This window comes from Podarcis tiliguerta, assembly GCF_965153285.1.
Source record: "Podarcis tiliguerta genome assembly, chromosome: 1".
Lineage (NCBI taxonomy): Eukaryota > Metazoa > Chordata > Lepidosauria > Squamata > Lacertidae > Podarcis > Podarcis tiliguerta.
In genome coordinates, this window is record NC_139534.1 from 131,562,566 (window position 1) to 131,580,418 (window position 17,853).

Sequence of the window (17,853 nt, forward strand, 5' to 3'; positions counted from 1 at the left end):
TCAGTTTTGCCATCTCTGCTTATTCCAAGATTTTCACAGCCCAGTGCGTAAGCGACCAGAGGAGGGCTGGAATTTCATCACAACCGAGTATTGCAGGTGCTGGACTAGATAACTCTAGAGATCCCTTCCAGCTCTCCATTCCTGTGGTTCTTTGTCTCTCCCATTCTCAGTCCTTCGATGAATGCGGAAGGCGGACCACCACGCCTTCGGCTATGACAAGCACCATCGGCTTCCGCGTTTTCTCCAGCCTGGATGACGGAATGGGCTACGCGGAGGTGGAGCAGATCCTTGACGCCTGGCATGAAGAAGGAATTGAGAACAGCCATGAGATCCTGAAGGTAAGCGCTTCGACTGCCTCTCGGCCACCGTGGCACGTCCAAAACGGTGAATTCAATGTGGCACGGCTGCCTTGGTGCTTCCGCATTTTATTTTAGATCACTATATAACACCCAAGATAACTGGGTGGAAATCTGAAAACTACCGTATTTTTCGCTGTATAAGACACACTTTCCCTCTCCTTAAAAGTAGGAGCAAATGCAGGCAGGAGCAGTGGCGTAGCGTGGGGGGTGCAGGGGGGGCCGGCCGCACCGGGCGCAACATCTGGGGATTAGGGTTAGGGGGCGCAAATCCACGGGTTAGGGGGCGCAAATTACTTGCCTTGCCCCGGGTGCTGACAACCCACGCTACGCCACTGGGCAGGAGGCTGTGGTCAGCGCTTCCTTTAAAGAGCCGTGTGGAGCGTGTGTGCGGCTCTTGAGGGCAGCCCTTCTCCCTCCTAGGGGAAAAGCCCCCAAGAGCTGAACACACACTCCATGCGCTCTTTAAAGGGAGTGCATCTCTTGGGGGAGCCTTAGCTGCAGGCAGCCTCTTGCAGGCAGGGGATGAAGGCTGCCCTTGCCTCTTATAGAGGCTGCGCACATCCAAGCAAGAAGCAAGGATAACCAGTGGTATTGCTGCGCTGTGATCCTGCTGGCTGTCCTGGCTTCTTGCATAGCCGCGCGCAGCCTCCCCAGCCCAGGAGAGGCTGTGTGCGGCTACCCCATAAGCCAGGACAGCCAGCAGGATCGCTGCGCAGTGATCCCTCTTGCTGTTCTGGCTTCTGGGATTCAGAATATTTTTTTTCTTGTGTTCCTCTTCCAAAAACTAGGTGCGTCTTATGGTCCGGTGCATCTTACAGAGCGGAAAATACGGTAATCAGCCAAAAGAAAACGCAGCTTCTTAATTGATGGGAAATTCTTTCCTCTTGCTGTCTGGCAGGCCTTGGACTTCAACCTGGATGGAAGAATTAACCTGACGGAGTTGACTCTTGCCCTGGAAAATGAACTTCTCATAACGAAAAACGGGATATACCAAGCTGTGCTGGCCAGCTTCAAAACAGAGATCCGGCATTTAATGTAAGTTTGTAATTTTTGAAGAATATGTCCTTTTATGTTTCTGGACCCACCCAGATTTTCAGATAGGATCAAAGAATTGTAGAGTTGGAAGGGACCTTCTGGTCAATGCAGGATTCTTTTTGCCCCATGTGGGGCTCAAACCCACAACCCTGCGATTAAAAGTCTTGCGCTCTACCAACCAAGCTGTCCCATTCATTCAAGGCTTTCCCCCTTGTGCAATGGAACCTATTCTTCCTCTCCTCCTGTATGTGTCTCCCAAATCTCTCTGGGGGTTCCCACAAGTCTCCAGAGCAGAATTGGGGTGGGGGCATATGGGGAGAGGACAAGCAGGGTGGAAGTGAGATCCCATATGCAAATGGCATGACTTTTTAATAATAATAATAAAAAATAATAATATGTTATTCTTTTTTCCATATAGAAAGTTACATTTGTTACAACTATATTCCAATTCAACAAAACTAATGACTTTCCATTCGCCCAACATCGAAATTTATAACTCAAATTACATACAAATTTGGTCCCGCCTTTTCTAATTTCACCCTTTTCTAATTTTATATTCCGCAAATTTCTTACACTTCAAACCCCACTGTGGTCTTTGCAAGTTGGGAAATAACTTTTATGTAGGCTAGAAAGGGCTTCCAGTCTTCTTTAAAAGATTTCAAGTTTGTATCTCTTATCAGGGCCGTCAGTTTTGCCATCTCTGCTTATTCCAAGATTTTCACAGCCCAGTGCGTAAGCGACCAGACAAAGACTCTTAAAAAGCAAGTGCCTTTGCTCTAGACTGCCTGCGCTCAAAGGCAACTTGAGCAAAAGTCTTTAAGAGTTTGCAGAAGCTACAGTTCCCAGAAGGAACAGTCCACAGGTTCCTCTGGGGGAAGCCAGGTGTTTTCCTTGTATTGTGGCTGGGGAAACCCAGTCAGATGGGTGGGGTACAAATAATAAAGTTGTTGTTGTTGTTGTTGTTGTTGTTGTTGTTGTTGTGCGTCTGTGACCCTTGTGAGTTTGTGAAAGAGGCGAGGCTTGAACCCGAGTTTCCTGATCCACAGCTCAGTCTCTTCACCACTTTTTCTTTGGTGATCCCTCATAGCCGAGTAAGATTGTCTTCTATAAACACAGTTTTAACAATGAGTCCGTAAGTGACTGTGGAGGCCAATTCTGGATCCACACGTCCTTCCATAGTGGGGACATTGGTTTCCGGGTGGGAGTTGATCTCGGTGAGGGTTTGCCAAGCGTGCCTTCCTCTTAGCACGTTTCTCCCTTGCGTCCTGAGTTCGAGTGTCTTCAAAGCCCAGGACACCTTTGGTCAAGGCTGTTCTCCAACTGGAGCGCTCGCAGGCCAGTGTTTCCCAGTTGCCAGGGTTTATACTACATTTTTTTAGATTTGCTAGTCTTTGAACTCTTTGCCACTAACACAAGCCTGGCTCAGGTCAGGCAGGCCAGGATCCCAGTCTGATAGTGCAGAACTTTTTCCCCTTCGCTAGGGAGCAAGCGGACCAAGAAGCCCGGGAGAAGGAAAAGCTCCGTTTGGACTTGGAGAAGGCGGAGAAATGGAAACTCTTCATGACCTCCGAGGTGGATGAGCGGCACTCTGCCATTGAGCGCCAAAACGAATACAACCTGAGGTAGCTTGTTCGCTTCTCGGGATTTCCCTTCTCCATTCACAGCATCTCCAGTGGCGTAGCGTGGGTTGTCAGCACCCGGGGGAAGGCAAGTAATTTGCGCCCCCTAACCCGTGGATTTTAGCACTCGAGTGCGAGCGAGCGCCCCCCCCCACACACACATGTTGCGCCCGGTGCGGCCGGCCCCCCCTGCACCCCCCACGCTACGCCACTGAGCATCTCAGTTACTTAAGGGTCCCTAAGACCTACTGGGAACATAGAAGCAGAAACGTCTATGTGTGCCAGTGCGGTGTAGTAGTTAAGAGCGGTGGACTCTTATCTGGGGAACCGGGTTCGCTTCCCCGCTCCTCCACATGCAGCTGCTGGGTGACCTTGGGCTAGTCACACTTCTCTGAAGTCTGAAGTCTCTCAGCCCCACTCTCTGAAGTCTCTCAGCCCCACTCACCACAGAGTGTTTGTTGTGGGGGAGGAAGGGAAAGGAGAATATTAGCCGCTTTGAGACTCCCTAGGGTAGTGATAGGGACGGGGGTGGCGCTGTGGGTAAAAGCCTCAGCGCCTAGGGCTTGCCAATCGAAAGGTCGGCGGTTCGAATCCCCGCGGCGGGGTGCGCTCCCGCTGTTCGTTCCCAGCGCCTGCCAACCTAGCAGTTCGAAAGCACTCCCGGGTGCAAGTAGATAAATAGGGACCGCTTACTAGCGGGAAGGTAAACAGCGTTTCCGTGTGCGGCTCTGGCTCGCCAGAGCAGCGATGTCACGCTGGCCACGTGACCCGGAAGTGTCTCCGGTCAGCGCTGGCCCCCGGCCTCTTGAGTGAGATGGGCACACAACCCTAGAGTCTGTCAAGACTGGCCCGTACGGGCAGGGGTACCTTTACCTTTTAGGGTAGTGATAAAGCGGGATATCAAAGCCAAACTCCTCCCAACTGGCCAGGCTGGGCAACTGGAGGGCCATCAATGGGCAGCTTCATTGAGCTGGTCCCGTTTCTGATCTGCTCTTTGCACATGCTCAGAATATCCATGGGAGTGGGTGGGAACTCGTTGTGTTTAGCCTGAAGAAGGGGAAACAGAGAGGCGACATGAGAGCCATCGTGTCGAATGGGAGGTGTGGAGCCAGCTTGTATCCCGCTGCTCCCGAGGACTCAAGTGACAAAGGAGATTGCGACTCAACTTCAGGAACCAGGCCACTGGTCCCTGGTGAGCCGAGGGCTTGATCCTCAGCAACCTCTCTCGATCTGTGTGTGCAGCAAGCTGGAAGAGGAGTACAAGGAGAGGGTGGCAGCGCTCAAGAGCGAGCTGCAGAGAGAGCGGGAGCAGATCCAGCAGCAAGCCAGCAAGCAGCAGGCCGACCTGGAGGAGGAGATGGCGAAGCTGAGGACCGAGGAGAGCGACTTGCGGGACTGCCTGGCTCTGACGCTGAAGGTGAGCGGGGGGGGGGGGGCGTCAGAGGAGAGGCTTTGCAGGAGACACTGTGCCTGCCCAACCCGCGTTCCTCATTCTCAATAAAGTCAGTGGGTTCTGTGATCCAAGGGCTTTTTTTCAACTGGGACTCGCCAGAACTCGGCACCTCTCAGGTGGGCATCTTTGCCATTCTAAGAGAAAGAGGGGGGCATTCATGGTGAGTTCCGGCATCTCTCTCTCTCTTTATATAGAAAAATAGCACTATGCCACACATGCATAGGCACGCGGGTGGCGCTGTGGGTTAAACCCCAGAGCCTAGGACTTGCAGATCAGAAAGTCGGCGGTTCGAATCCCCGCAACCGTTGCTCGGTCCCTGCTCCTGCCAACCTAGCAGTTCGAAACCACGTCAAAGTGCAAGTAGATAAATAGGTACCGCCCCGGCGGGAAGGTAAACGGCGTTTCTGTGCGCTGCTCTGGTTCGCCAGAAGCGGCTTAGTCCTGCTGGCCACATGACCCGGAAGCTGTACACCGGCTCCTTCGGCCTATAGAGCGAGATGAGCGCCGCAACCCCAAAGTTGGTCACGACTGGACCTAATGGTCAGGGGTCCATTTACCCTTTACTTTTTATGCCACTCATGCGCTTTTTTGTGTCTGCATTTATAACCAAGAAGTTGCAAACCTACTCCCAAGATGCTGGTTAAAATTACCGTATTTTCCGCTCCATAAGATGCACCTTTTTTCTCCTAAAAAGTAAGGGGAAATGTGTGTGTGTCTTATGGATCGAATGCAGGCTGCGCAGCTATCACTGAAGCCAGCACAGCAAGAGCGAGAGCTGCGCAGTGCTTCTGGGTCACTGGCTTCCCAGCGAAGCGGGATGAGAGACAGAAAGGATCCCTTATTTTCAGGGAGGTGGGAGAAGAGTGGTCTCTGGAAGAGCTACCCAGCTCGCTTAGCCCAGTCGGGGCTGAGTGGATGAGTCCAGTTGGTGGCACTGGCTCAAGGGCGATGCTGACAGGTGTTGACCTTTAAAGCCCTAAACGGCCTCGGTTCTATATACCTGAAGGAGCGTCTCCACCCCCATCATTCAGCCCGGACACTGAGGTCCAGTGCTGAGGGCCTTGTGGCGGTTCCCTCGCTGCGAGAAGCCAAGTTACAGGGAACCAGACAGAGGGCCTTCTTGGTAGTGGCGCCCGCCCTGTGGAATGCCCTCCCTTCAGATGTGAAGGAAATAAGCAGCTATCCTATCTTTAGAAGATATCTGAAGGCAGCCCTGTTTAGGGAAGTTTTTAATATTTAATGCTGTACTGTTTTTAACACTCGATTGGGAGGCACCCAGAGTGGCTGGGGAAACTCAGCCAGATGGGCAGGGTATAAATAATAAATTATTATTATTATTATTATTATTATTATTATTATTATTATTATTCCACTTTTTTCTCTCCAAGGAGCTCACACGGTTCTCTCACCCTCCTCATTTTAATCCCCACAACAGCCTCGCACGGTAGGTTAGGTTGAGAGGCAGCTGCCTCCCCCCAGGCTCACCCAGTGATCTCTCCTTGATTGATTGATTGATTGATTGATTGGTAAACTGCTTACCGTATTTTTTGCTCTATAAGACTCACTTTTTCCCTCCTAAAAAGTAAGGGGAAATGTGTGTGCGTCTTATGGAGCGAATGCAGGCTGCGTGGCTATCCCAGAAGCCAGAACATTAAGAGGGATTGCTGCTTTCACTGCGCAGCGATCCCTCTTGCTGTTCTGGCTTCTCAGATTCAGAATATTTTTTTTCTTGTTTTCCTCCTCCAAAAACTAGGTGCGTCTTGTGGTCTGGTGCGTCTTATAGAGCGAAAAATACGGTGCTACCAAAATAGCTTTCTAAGTAGTTTGCAGGAATAAAAACCAGTTTCACAAAAAAAAAAGAAAGAACTATAAATGCCGATAATTAAAACCCGGAAGAAAATAATCCCATTTTAAAAGGGCACAGTCATTGAATCAGGCGCTTCGGGTTGGTTGCCTTCATCACATATCTAGAAAACCTGCCCTGTTCTGTTTACCGTTTTGCAACACGGCTCCTGACCTCTTTATTTCCTTTGGCTTTTCCTTAGGAGAACAGCCGCTTGGAGAACGAGCTCCAGGAAACCGGAGAGAAGCTACTGAAATGCGAGGGCACCATCAGCAAATTGCAGAAGAACTGGGAGAATGTCCTAGCAGAGAAGGTAGGCTGGGCCTTGCCGACCCAACGGGGCGCTGGCCCGAAAAGGTTTGGGGACCACTGTTATGGTGGAAGAGGGTGGTGACGAAGTGTTCTTTGGCTCTAGTTTTATTTTTATTTTTATTGATTTTAACATATAAATTATAAAATGTACCACAAAACTTCTCACTTATATAATCTTTTTAGACTTCCATCAGCACCTCTGATGATCCACTGTTTTCACCACTTCTTATGCATTTCTTAACTTTATGTTGCCTTTACATCTCTTAACAAATCACCCTCCCCTTTATCCAATACTTCTAATAATACTCCTCACAAAACTTCTTGCAAACCTACAAACATCGTCTGATCTTCACAAATACTTTTCAAGTAGTCCGTAAATTTACTCCAGTCTTCCATGAATTTCTGGTCCCGCCGGTTTCGAATCCTTCCTGTTAGTTTATCTAGTTCTGCATAGTCCATTAACTTCATCCTCCATTCTTCAATCATCGGTAATTCTTCTTGCTTCCATTTTTGGGCCAGTAATATTCTTGCTGCTGTTACTGCATATAAAAAGAGCTTACATTCCTTTCTATTTATATCACTCCCCACAATGCCGAGTAAAAATGCTTCTGGTTTCTTTATGAATGTATTTTTCAACATTTTTTTCAACTCATTATATATCATCTCCCAGAAGCATTTCACCTTTTTACATTACCACCACTTGTTCTTTGGCTCTAGTACGGGGATCTCGATCCTGGCAGCGCAGAATTCTTCCTCCAGGAGGAGCGGCTGGTGCAGATGAAGAATACGTACGAACGGCAGTGCAGGGTAAGTGAAGGAGGTCTGGCCCAGGGGGTCCATTGTCAACACGCAGAGGGCTGAGAGGCCAGCTGGCAAGCCCGGCTCAGACATCTCTTTCTAGTACGTTTCCGAGCACAATTCAAAGTGTTGGTGCTGACCTTAAAAGCCCTAAACAGCCTCAGACCAGGATACCTGAAGGAGCGTCTCCACCCGCATCGTTCAGCCCGGACACTGAGCTTCAGCTCTGAGGGCCTTCTGGCGGTTCCCTCACTGGTTAGGTTACAGGGAACCCGGCAGAGGGCCTTCTCAGTGGTGGCGCCCGCCCTGTGGAACGCCCTCCCTTCAGATGTGAAAGAAATAAGCAGCTACCTTCTTTTTAAAAGACATCTGAAGGCAGCCCTGTTTAGGGAAGCTTTTAATATTTAATTGCTGTTTGTTTGTTTTTAACACTTGATTGGAAGCCGCCCAGAGTGGCTGGGGAAACCCAGTCAGATGGGCGGGGTATAAATAATGAATTATTATTATTGTTGTTATTATTATTATTATCGGCCCGTGCTCCAACGTAAATCGGCAACCCGGGCTTTAAAAGCCAGGGCATGCAATTAACGGCGTTCGCACACAGAAGTAGGCGTGAGGCGTAAGTCATGCTACAGCTACAGAGTTATTAAACATAAATCAGAACAAAGAAACATGTCGTTCTCTCTCTCATGTCATCTCGGAGAGAACAGCGAAAGCAAACGCTATACGCAAACGGAAGTTCCCAGTATGCTGTGCTGGAATGTAAACGGACAGCCTCATGTCTGTTCCTTAAGGTGGAACGGAATTCTCAACATCCTTAAATCTGGCCCAGAGGGGGTACATAAGTACTAAGAGATTGCCATTGAAGTCCTGCGTTAGTGTGCCCTGAGTTTGGCTGTAGCGCCGCAACGTCTCTATTGCTGTGCACAGGAACTCCAAGACCAAATCGATGAGCTTCAGTCTCAGCTGGAAGAGTACCAGGGTCAAGGCAGAATCGCCCGGACTCCTCTGAAAGCCTCTCTCTACGAGGAGCTGGACGATGGCGGGGCAGAGGGAGCTCAAGGTAAACCGATGATCAGCTGTGGGGAGAGGAGGAGGAGGGGGCTTGGTTTAACTGCCCTCGGGGGGCTCGGAGCCGTCATTCCGGAGATGTTCACAGATGTTCCATAGACATTCTGAATATTGAATGGCGTGTAAATGCCAGAGATAACCGAGAGCCAGCAAAATAGAAGCCTTGCTAGGAGGGAGAGTAACAAAGGTTGGCTCAGGTTGAGAGGATGGATTGCCCAATCAGAAGCAAGAAAAAAGCTCTCCCATGGGAGCCACAATGTGACGAAGGGTCGTAGATCAGCTTCAGAGCATTGGTTTTGAATGCAGGTCCAAGATTCATAGAATCATGGAATCATAGAGTTGGAAGAGACCACAAGGGCCATCGAGTCCAACCCCCTGCCAAGCAGGAAACACCATCAGAGCACTCCTGACATATGGTTGTCAAGCCTCTGCTTAAAGACCTCCAAAGAAGAAGACTCCACCACACTCCTTGGCAGCAAATTCCACTGTCAAACAGCTCTTACTGTCAGGAAGTTCTTCCTAATGTTTAGGTGGAATCTTCTTTCTTGTAGTTTGGATCCATTGCTCCGTGTCTGCTTCTCTGGAGCAGCAGAAAACAACCTTTCTCCCTCCTCTATATGACATCCTTTTATATATTTGAACATGGCTGTCATATCACCCCTTAACCTCCTCTTCTCCAGGCATCTCCAGATGGGGCTGGGAATAGATTCTGCAAAAATGGAAGGCTGCTGGAAGTGAACTAGCGGCCTCACTTGTGTGGGGTGCCTCAGGGTTCTGTCCTCTCCCCCATGCTTTTCAACATCTACATGCAGCCGCTGGGAGAGATCATCAGGGGGTTTGGGCTGGGTGTTCATCAGTATGCGGATGATACCCAGCTCTACCTCTCTTTTAAATCAGAACCAGTGAAGTTCCTGTGTGAGTGTCTGGAGGCGGTTGGAGGTTGGATGGTGGCTGATGGAGTGAGGCTGAATCCTGACAAGACAGAAGTACTGCTTTGGGGGGACAGGGGGCAGGCAGGTGTGGAGGATTCCCTGGTCCTGAATGGGGTAACTGTGCCCCTGAAGGACCAGGTGCGCAGCCTGGGAGTCATTTTGGACTCACAGCTGTCCATTGAGGCGCAGGTCAAATCTGTGTCCAGGGCAGCTGTTTACCAGCTCCATCCAGTACGCAGGATGAGACCCTATCTGCCTGCGGACTGTCTCGCCAGAGTATTGCATGCTCTGGTTATCTCCTGCTTGGACTACTGTAATGCACTCTATGTGGGGCTACCTTTGAAGGTGACCCAGAAACTACAACTAATCCAGAACACGGGAGCTAGACTGGTGACTGGGAGCGTTATTATTATTATTAAAGGCAAACGTTGCGTAGAAAACCAAGAAGGCCTGCATTTCTCTTGCTGATTTTGCATTTTAGCGCCCGGTTCTGAAGACTGCAACCCACTCAATATGAGCATAGAAGCCGAAATGGCTATCGAGCAACTGAAAGATCAGCACCAACAGGACCTCTGCAGCTTGCAAGAGGAGCTTCAGAACAGGGTAAGCTGACCTCTTCGCCCGCCCCCCATTTGAAGAGCAGGGTCTGCATCAAAGGCCTTCACCGTGTTTGCTCAGGACACTTCTGAGGGGTTGGTCCGGGTTCATTGTGGTGGTGGGACCCCACTCCCAGCCCCGGAGTGCTGGTTATAGCCATCCCACTTCCACTTTCATTCTGCTGCCTGTCACGATTTGTACAAAGCCTCTTTTTAATTGTCCATTAACATGGGAACACGCGAGCCGGAACAGCAAACAGTATTCTCGACTTCCCTCCAGATGAGATCTTTGTTGAGCAGCCAACCTGGTTTTCTTGCCCAAAGCTGGCCTGGAGATTAGAATTATCTCCTGGTTTTATTGAGTAAATCCTTCTGATTTGCTTGCAGGTTAGTTAAGCGACAACTGAGCAGGCATGCTATTATATTCCTTTGGCTCAGTTGAGCCTAACAACTCCCCTCCCTCCCGCCTACCAGTTTACAAAATTACATTTTTCATCTTTTGCATTTCACTTCCTTCCCTATTCTTGTTACATCATAACCTAACATATTAAATTTCTCATCCTAAATAGGTAGCAATTTCATCTTGCAAGTCTTCAGGTCACCCTGCTAATGATGTTAATTGCTTACAATTGTCTTTCAAATATAATATACATTTATTCCAGTCTTTTTGGAACACTTGATCTCACTGGTTCCAGATTCTTCCCGTCAGTTTCGTCAGTTCTGCAAAGTCCATCATTTTCATCTGCCACTCTTCTTTCGTTGGTACTTCATATTGTTTCCATTTTTGGACTAAGAAAATTCTTGCCACAGTAGTTGCATATAAGAACAATTTTTTATCTTGTCTCAGTAACTCTTTACCTACTATACCCAGTAAAAAAGCTTCTGGTTTTTTTAATAAACATTTTCTTTAACTCATTATATATCGTTTCCCAGAAAGCTTTTACCTCTTTTAAAAAATTTCTTTAACTCATTATATATCGTTTCCCATAAAGCTTTTACCTCTTTGCATGTCCACCACATATGATGAAAAGTACCCTCCTTTTCTTTACATTTCCCACATTCATTTTTTGATTACGCCTTTTTCTCTCTCTTCCTCCCTCTCTCTCTCCCTTCCTCCAGCTGTGCCATTACCAGAAGCAGCTGGAGGAGAGCAAGACTCGCTGCGGCAAGGAGCAAGAGCTCCTCCAGCAGCTTCACGCCCAGGAAAGGCAAGCCTTGCAAGAGCAGGTGGACCGGCTGCAAGCCCAGGTGTCTGAGCTCCAGGAGGAGCTGGAGAGGCTCCGGCAAGAGTGGCAGGAGGCCGAGTCACAGCAGAAGGTGGAGACTGGCAGCCTGCAGGCGTCCCTGGAGGAGAAGGCCAGCCTGGTGGACCAGCTGAAGCTCCAGCACCAGGAGGAGCTGCAGGCCAGGCTGCAGGAGACCCACGAGGGTTTCGGCCGCGAGCGAGAAGAGCTGGTCCAGGCCAAGGTCCGGCTGGAAGAGAAAATGAGAGCCATGGCGCAGACCGTCCAGGAAGAGAAAGCAGAGATGGAGGGCGGTTTCCACGAGCGGCTGCGGAGGCTGGAGGAGAAGCTAGTCGTGGAGAAGGAGGCGCTGCAGCAAGAGCTGGCGCGGAAGTATCGGGAGGAGCTTGAGGAGGAAAGGTGAGGGGGCTGCGTTGGGGCCCTTGTATCTACAGGACCGCCTCTCCTGGTCTGCCCTGCAGAGGACCTTAAGGTCCATGAACAACCAAAGTTTAGAGGTCCCGGGCCCTATAGAAGTAAGACTATCCTCCACCAGGGCCTTCTTAGTGATGGCTCCAACCTGGTGGAATGCTCTGTCCCATGAGACCAGGGCCCTGCAGGATTTAACCTCCTTCCGTCGGGCCTGTAAGACAGAGCTATTCCGCCTGGTTTTTAATTTGAATTCAGCCTGATCTTTTATTTCCCTTCTCTTCCCTCCCCCTTCCCTTTTATGAACATCACCCGCTCTGAGACCCCACAGCTAATTCTCCCCTGGCCTCCTCACTGGCCCAAGTAGGACCAATTCAGCCAGCTAACCTGGAGATTATCTAATTAGTTTTTGAATTTTATTGTTGCTCATGTTTTTATACTGTATTTTATGCTGCTTTTACAATTAAGTGTTTTAAAGTGTTTTAAATTTGTTGTTAGCCCCCCTGAGCCCTGTTTTTGAACTGGGAAGGGCAGGGTATAAATAAATTATTATTATTATTATTATTATTATTATTATTATTATTATTATGCATTCTGCAGCAGCTGCCTGCCCCCCAAGGCTGGCCCAGGGGGGCAAGCTAACACAGGAACATAAGATCCTGCTGGACCAGGCCAGTGCCCCATCTGGCCCAACATCCCGTGACCAACCAGAAGCCAGCAAGCAGGACCCAACAACGGGAACATCTCCCCCTTCCTGTGGCTTTGAGCAACTGGGATTCAGAAGCATGGCAGAGCACGGCCATCCTGGCTAGTAGCCATCGATAGCCCTCTCCTCCATGAATTTGTCCAGTTTTTTTTCTAAAGCCATCTAGGTCGTTGGCCATCCTGTGGCCTCCTGTGGCAGTGAGTTCCATAGTTTAACACTGCACTGTTTGAAGAAGTTGAACTATGGAACTCACGGCTGAAGGCCACCAACCTCTTAGATGGCTTTAGAAGAGGACTAGAGGAATTCATTGATGACAAGGCCGTCAGTAGCTAGTGCTTCTGAATTCCAGTTGCTGGAAACTACAGGAGGGGAGAGTGTTCGAATGATTCTTGTGGGCTTCCCACAAGCTTCTAGTTGGCCATTGTGAGTACAGGATGCTGGAGTAGATGGGTTGCTCGCATGACCCAGAAGACTTTTCTTGCCATCTTAAGTCAAATTGCCTCCAATATATTGGACTGTAAACAAGTCCCCCTCTTGTTACGTTATTGGTCTTCAGTTGCTGTGGGGTGGATTTAAGAGGAGGCGGGAGGAACAATATTCGAAAGGAGAGAGGATTAAAAATGAAGATCTGAGACAAATAAACTGCATTTGGACCTCCATCTTGGCCTGTGGTCTTCAAAGGCTGAGGCCTAACCCAGTCAGTGTTCTGCCGCCGCCTGTCCCTCGCTTGGCAGAGGCTTGAGTAATGTGTTGTGTTGACCACATCCAGGGCAAAAATGGAAAATGAATTTAACGGAAGAGTTTCTCGGATGGAGGAGCAGTTTGCCGCGGACCGACAGGCGCTTGTCAGCAAGTACGGGGAGGCCCTGAAAGGTCTCGAGGAGCGCTACCAACAGGAGTTGCGCGAGGCCTCTGAGGAGAAATCCCAGTGGGAGTTCGAGAAGGATGAAATGGCCCAGGAAGACGCTGAGACCCAGGAGAGGTGGAAGGTAATGCTGGCGAAGGAGAAAGAGGCCTTGTCGGCCCTCACGGAAGAGAAGCAGCTTCTGGAGAAGCATTTTGAGGAGTGTGTGAGCTCTCTGGTCCTGGAGAAGGAGCAGTTGCAGAAGCAGCTGGAGGATGTGATGGAAAGGGAGCGCGAGCTCCACCAGGGACTCCTGCGAAGCCAAGAGGTCCACCAGCAGGAGTTGCAGAAGAGAGAAGACAAAGGAGAAATGTCCAGAGCTGAGGAAGATCAGGAGTTGCTCCTCCAAAAGCTCAAGAGGCAAGAGGCTGAATTCAAGGAGGAGAGAGGCAAGCTGACTTCAAGGCTCGCCACCGTGGAACGCCTGAAACAGGAGGCGCTCAGCAGAGCGGCTGAAGAGAAGGAGGAGTTGAGGGCCAAAGTCTTGACTCTTGAAGGCAACATTGAAGAGCTCCAGCAGGAGCTACAACGTCTGTCCAAACTGCAAAGAAATTTAGCTTTTTTGAACAGAGAAGCAGACACGCAGAGGGGCGATTTCCCAGCAAAGCCCCAGGAGCCAAGAGAACTGATGGACTTCCTTTCAGACCAGAGAAAGGACCAAGAACCCGCAGCAGAAAGTGGCTCAGCAACTGTCTCTGCAGAGAGGAAGCTGCTGAGAAGCCCAGCTCGCTCTCCTAGTTTTATCACACTGGTTCCAGAATCGCTGGGGAACTCGCGGTTGCTGAACATAAGGGACCAAGATGACGCTCAAGTAAAAACGGACGATGGCGTCAGAGAGTCAGGCAGCCTGGCGATGGAAATTGAAGAGACAATACTGGAAGGACCCATGGAGACGACTCTTGTCTTGGAGAAGGCCTACGAGGAGATCTGGGTGGAGAACGATACTCTGAAGCGCCAGCAGCACCAGCTTCGAGAGCGAATCAGCCTCCTGGAGGCCGAATGTGACCAGGCCACTCTGGACCGGCAAGACATGGCTTCCCAGGTGGAGAAGGAGCTGGAGGAGATCCTCAAGACCATCCCTCAGCCGAACGCCTTGCCCTGCGGAAGCGAGGAGCGCGGGGAAAGTCTCGGCCGAGGACAAGACAGTGTCGCAAAACCGCACCCAGATTGCGTCAGTGGGAGCAAAAGGCCCTCATCCGGAGCCCCAGAGGCTGAACTCGAAGCTGTGGAGATAGCAGACCACAGAGGGGCAATTGGGACTGAGAAGGGAGAGCTGGAAAACCAGGCGCCAGAGCTTTGGAGTGCGGCCGCCGAGAGGGACGTGAGCTCCAGGACGCAGAACAAAGGTTTTCCTGCGCCGGAAGAACTCGAGCTGCAGAACCAGGCCTTGAAAGCCGAGGTGGGCAAGTTGCTTGAACAGAATGCCAGGCTGGAAGACCGCTTGCCGCAGCTGCTGCGTCTGCAGAGCAGGCTGGACAAGAGCGACCGAGAGAGTCTCGCGCTGACGCAGGAGAAGCTGCGGCTGCAGGAGAGGGTGGTGGAGCTGGAAGAGGCCCACGGCCAGATGTCCGCGGAGAACGCCGAGCTCCTGAATGCCAACTTGGTCCTGCAGAACCGGCTGGGCAAAATGGAAGCCTTTGTGGTGACCCTGAAGACCCCGAAATCAGGGCGGTGCCACGGCTGGGGCGAGAACGGAGCCCGGGACGCGGAGACGGAGGCGAAGGGGCTCCTGGAGCTCAACAGGAAGCTCAAGGAAAAGGTGGCGGCCCTGCTGAAGCAGAAGGGTGGCCACGCTCAGGAGAGGGAGGACTTGAACGCGAGGCTCTGGGGCTTGCAGAACACCTGTGGCGAGCAGCGGCGGGAGCTGGAGTTCATGAGGTAACCGGGGATCCCGGCCCCCCTCTGCTTTCTGAAACTAACCACCTCTCGCCTCCCTGATTCACCGCCTCCTTGCTGCTTCCGCTGACTTCTCTGGGCTTCTTGTATTAACCATAGATTAACTTTGGCTTAGAAGACCTTGTGTGCCTCCTGGGATTCTAACAGAAACCAATCACTTCTAATGCGGCTTTGAAAAAGTGCATGCATGTCTGTTTTAATGCATATCTCAAGTGGTACAGCCAGGGGTGTGGTTGGCTTCTTTCGCCCATCAAAGGCTGCTTGAATTTTCCTGATGTCGATATTTGAGTCCCACTGATGCTTCTGTATGTGACTCTCTTAACACCGTACCTCTTTCCTGTCCTCTTCTTTTGGCTCATTATCTCTTTTTAACGTGCCTTAATTGCAGTTGGTGGAAGAATAGCATTTGTCTCATTTTTATCCAACAAGATCTCACGCATCTAAATGCCAGTTACACTTAACAGATGAGTAAATGTTTGGCCCAAGGCCAGTGGCGTAGCGTGGGTTGTCAGCACCCGGGGCAAGGCAAGTAATTTGCGCCCCCTAACCCGGGGCAAGGCAAGTAATTTGCACACACACCCCCCGCTGCACTGTCTCTCCCCCAGATAGTCCCTCGCTCTCTCTCCGCACCGCACCGCACGCCTGGCACCCTCCCCTCCACAGTGGGCGGCGACCCGGCGGCTCGGATCGGATTCGCACAGCCAGCACTGCAGTGAGTGAGAGAGAGAGAGCCAGGTAGGGGCAGAGAGCTGCGAGTGCGAGTGCGCGCCCCCCCCAGATGTTGCGCCTGGTGCGGCCGACCCCCCCAGCACCCCCCACGCTACGCCACTGCCTCTTCTTTTGGCTCATTATCTCTTTTTAACGTGCCTTAATTGCAGTTGGTGGAAGAATAGCATTTGTCTCATTTTTATCCAACAGGATCTCACGCATCTAAATGCCAGTTACACTTAACAGATGAGTGAATGTTTGGCCCAAGGCTAGATCCGTGGGGTTTGGGTTTTTTTCCCCCTAGGGAAAGCCTTAGCTTGTTGAGGTTTCCTCAAAAGGAAAAGGAAAGTCCACAATGGCATGCCGGCCTCCTTGGAAAGATGTCCTGACCACCATTGCTGATCTTCTCCTGCAATCTGCAGCCGCAGGAGCAAAGACTCTTTTTCAAAAATCATTTTTATTGATTTTCCAATAAAAGCAGCCAATCATCCTATCCGCATCGTAATCCAATCCAATTAAAAACAATAAACTAAAATTTAAAAAGCAACCAAATTGTAATCCAAATTGTAATTATTAATTTTTCTGGGCTCCCCATAGTCTGGACCTCTGAAGCATATCTCCAAATCTTCGTTCCTGCCTCTTCTCGTTGTTTTCATATTTTCCACCTTCTGATCCTCACTTTAAAGTTCTCTGTCCCTGGCTATGTGATTCTCAGTCATGTCAAAAATCATATATCCTTTCATCCATCGAATACAGCTTTATTTGTAAATATATATACCGTATTTTTCGTTCTATAAGACGCACCAGACCATAAGACGCACCTAGTTTTTGGAGGAGGAAAACAAGAAAAAAATTATTCTGAATCCCAGAAGCCAGAACAGCAAGAGGGATCGCTGTGCAGTGAAAGCAGCAATCCCTCTTGCTGTTCTGGCTTCTGGGATAGCTGCGCAGCCTGCATTCGCTCCATAAGACGCACACACACTCCCCCTTACTTTTTAGGAGGGGAAAAAGTGAGTCTTGTAGAGCAAAAAATATGGTATTTTCAACTCTCTATTTTCCAGCATAGCTTTTCCTGACTTCATTCCAATCTTCCAATCTGGGCTGTTGTCCAAGTTTATCCTTTGAAGTTTAGTGATGCAGCAACTCCCAAGTTGTTAAATCACTCCAAGCCGGGCTGTAGGAGCAAAGACTCTTAGTCCAGATAAGACGGGGGAGACTTCTCAGTACAAGGCCCACATGCCCTTGGGGTCCACATGCCCTTGGGGGCAACCCTCCCAGCGGGTGGGAACAGAGGCAAAGGGGGGGGGACGCATGGCTGTGAGTCTTAGCCTTGCACCAGGGCTGCAAACCAGCCATGGAACAGTCATAGAATCGTACAATTGTAGCGTTGGAAGGGAACTTGAGGAACATCTAGTCCTGTGTTTCCCAAACTTGGGTCTCCAGCACGTTTGGGACTACAGTTCCCATCATCCCTGACCACTGGTCTTGCTAGCTATGGATACTGGGAGTTGTAGTCCCAGAAAGGCTGGAGACCCAACTTTGGGGGACCCTGATCTAGTCCAACGCCCTGCATTGCAGGAATATGCAGCTGTCCCGTACGGGAATCGAACCTGCAGCCTTGGAATTATCAGCACCGCGCTCTATCCAACTGAGCTAGTCAGAGGTTTCTTCGCATTCACACACACCGCATTATCTCAGTCTGATGACACATTCCAGCCAGGCAAGAGCAGTTGAGGAGGGTACAGCTCAGGGGTGATGAGGAACACTACTTGGGGACAGTCCCTGGGGCTGGATAGGACAATAAAGAGACACTTACCATATTTTTCGCTCTATAAGATGCACCCAACCATAAGACGCACCTAGATTTTGTTTTTGTTTTTTAAATAATTAATTTTTATTCAATTTCCAAGATACATTCCATCCATGTTTAACATCCACTTCTAACATATACATCTTTTAGACTTCCCTC

General features: G+C 50.1%; 1 protein-coding gene across 17 annotated transcripts in view; it reads left to right on the forward strand.

Moving 5' to 3' along the window:
• Positions 1-17,853, forward strand: part of NIN (ninein) — a 124,420-nt gene that overhangs the window by 74,090 nt on the left and 32,477 nt on the right. For 15 of the 17 annotated variants that reach the window (XR_014509407.1, XR_014509408.1, XR_014509409.1 and 12 more), the window contains exons 9-18: positions 171-338; positions 1,258-1,394; positions 2,876-3,016; positions 4,256-4,430; positions 6,512-6,622; positions 7,339-7,428; positions 8,350-8,482; positions 9,904-10,025; positions 11,138-11,661; positions 13,146-15,158. Coding sequence is in view for 10 of the 17 variants with exons in the window: in XM_083433082.1 (XP_083289208.1) it covers positions 171-338; positions 1,258-1,394; positions 2,876-3,016; positions 4,256-4,430; positions 6,512-6,622; positions 7,339-7,428; positions 8,350-8,482; positions 9,904-10,025; positions 11,138-11,661; positions 13,146-15,158 (3,614 nt within the window). In the remaining 7 variants the exon portion in view is untranslated. The remainder of the gene's footprint in view (positions 1-170; positions 339-1,257; positions 1,395-2,875; positions 3,017-4,255; positions 4,431-6,511; positions 6,623-7,338; positions 7,429-8,349; positions 8,483-9,903; positions 10,026-11,137; positions 11,662-13,145; positions 15,159-17,853) is intronic. The other 2 variants (XM_083433083.1, XM_083433084.1) reach the window with 1 other exon arrangement.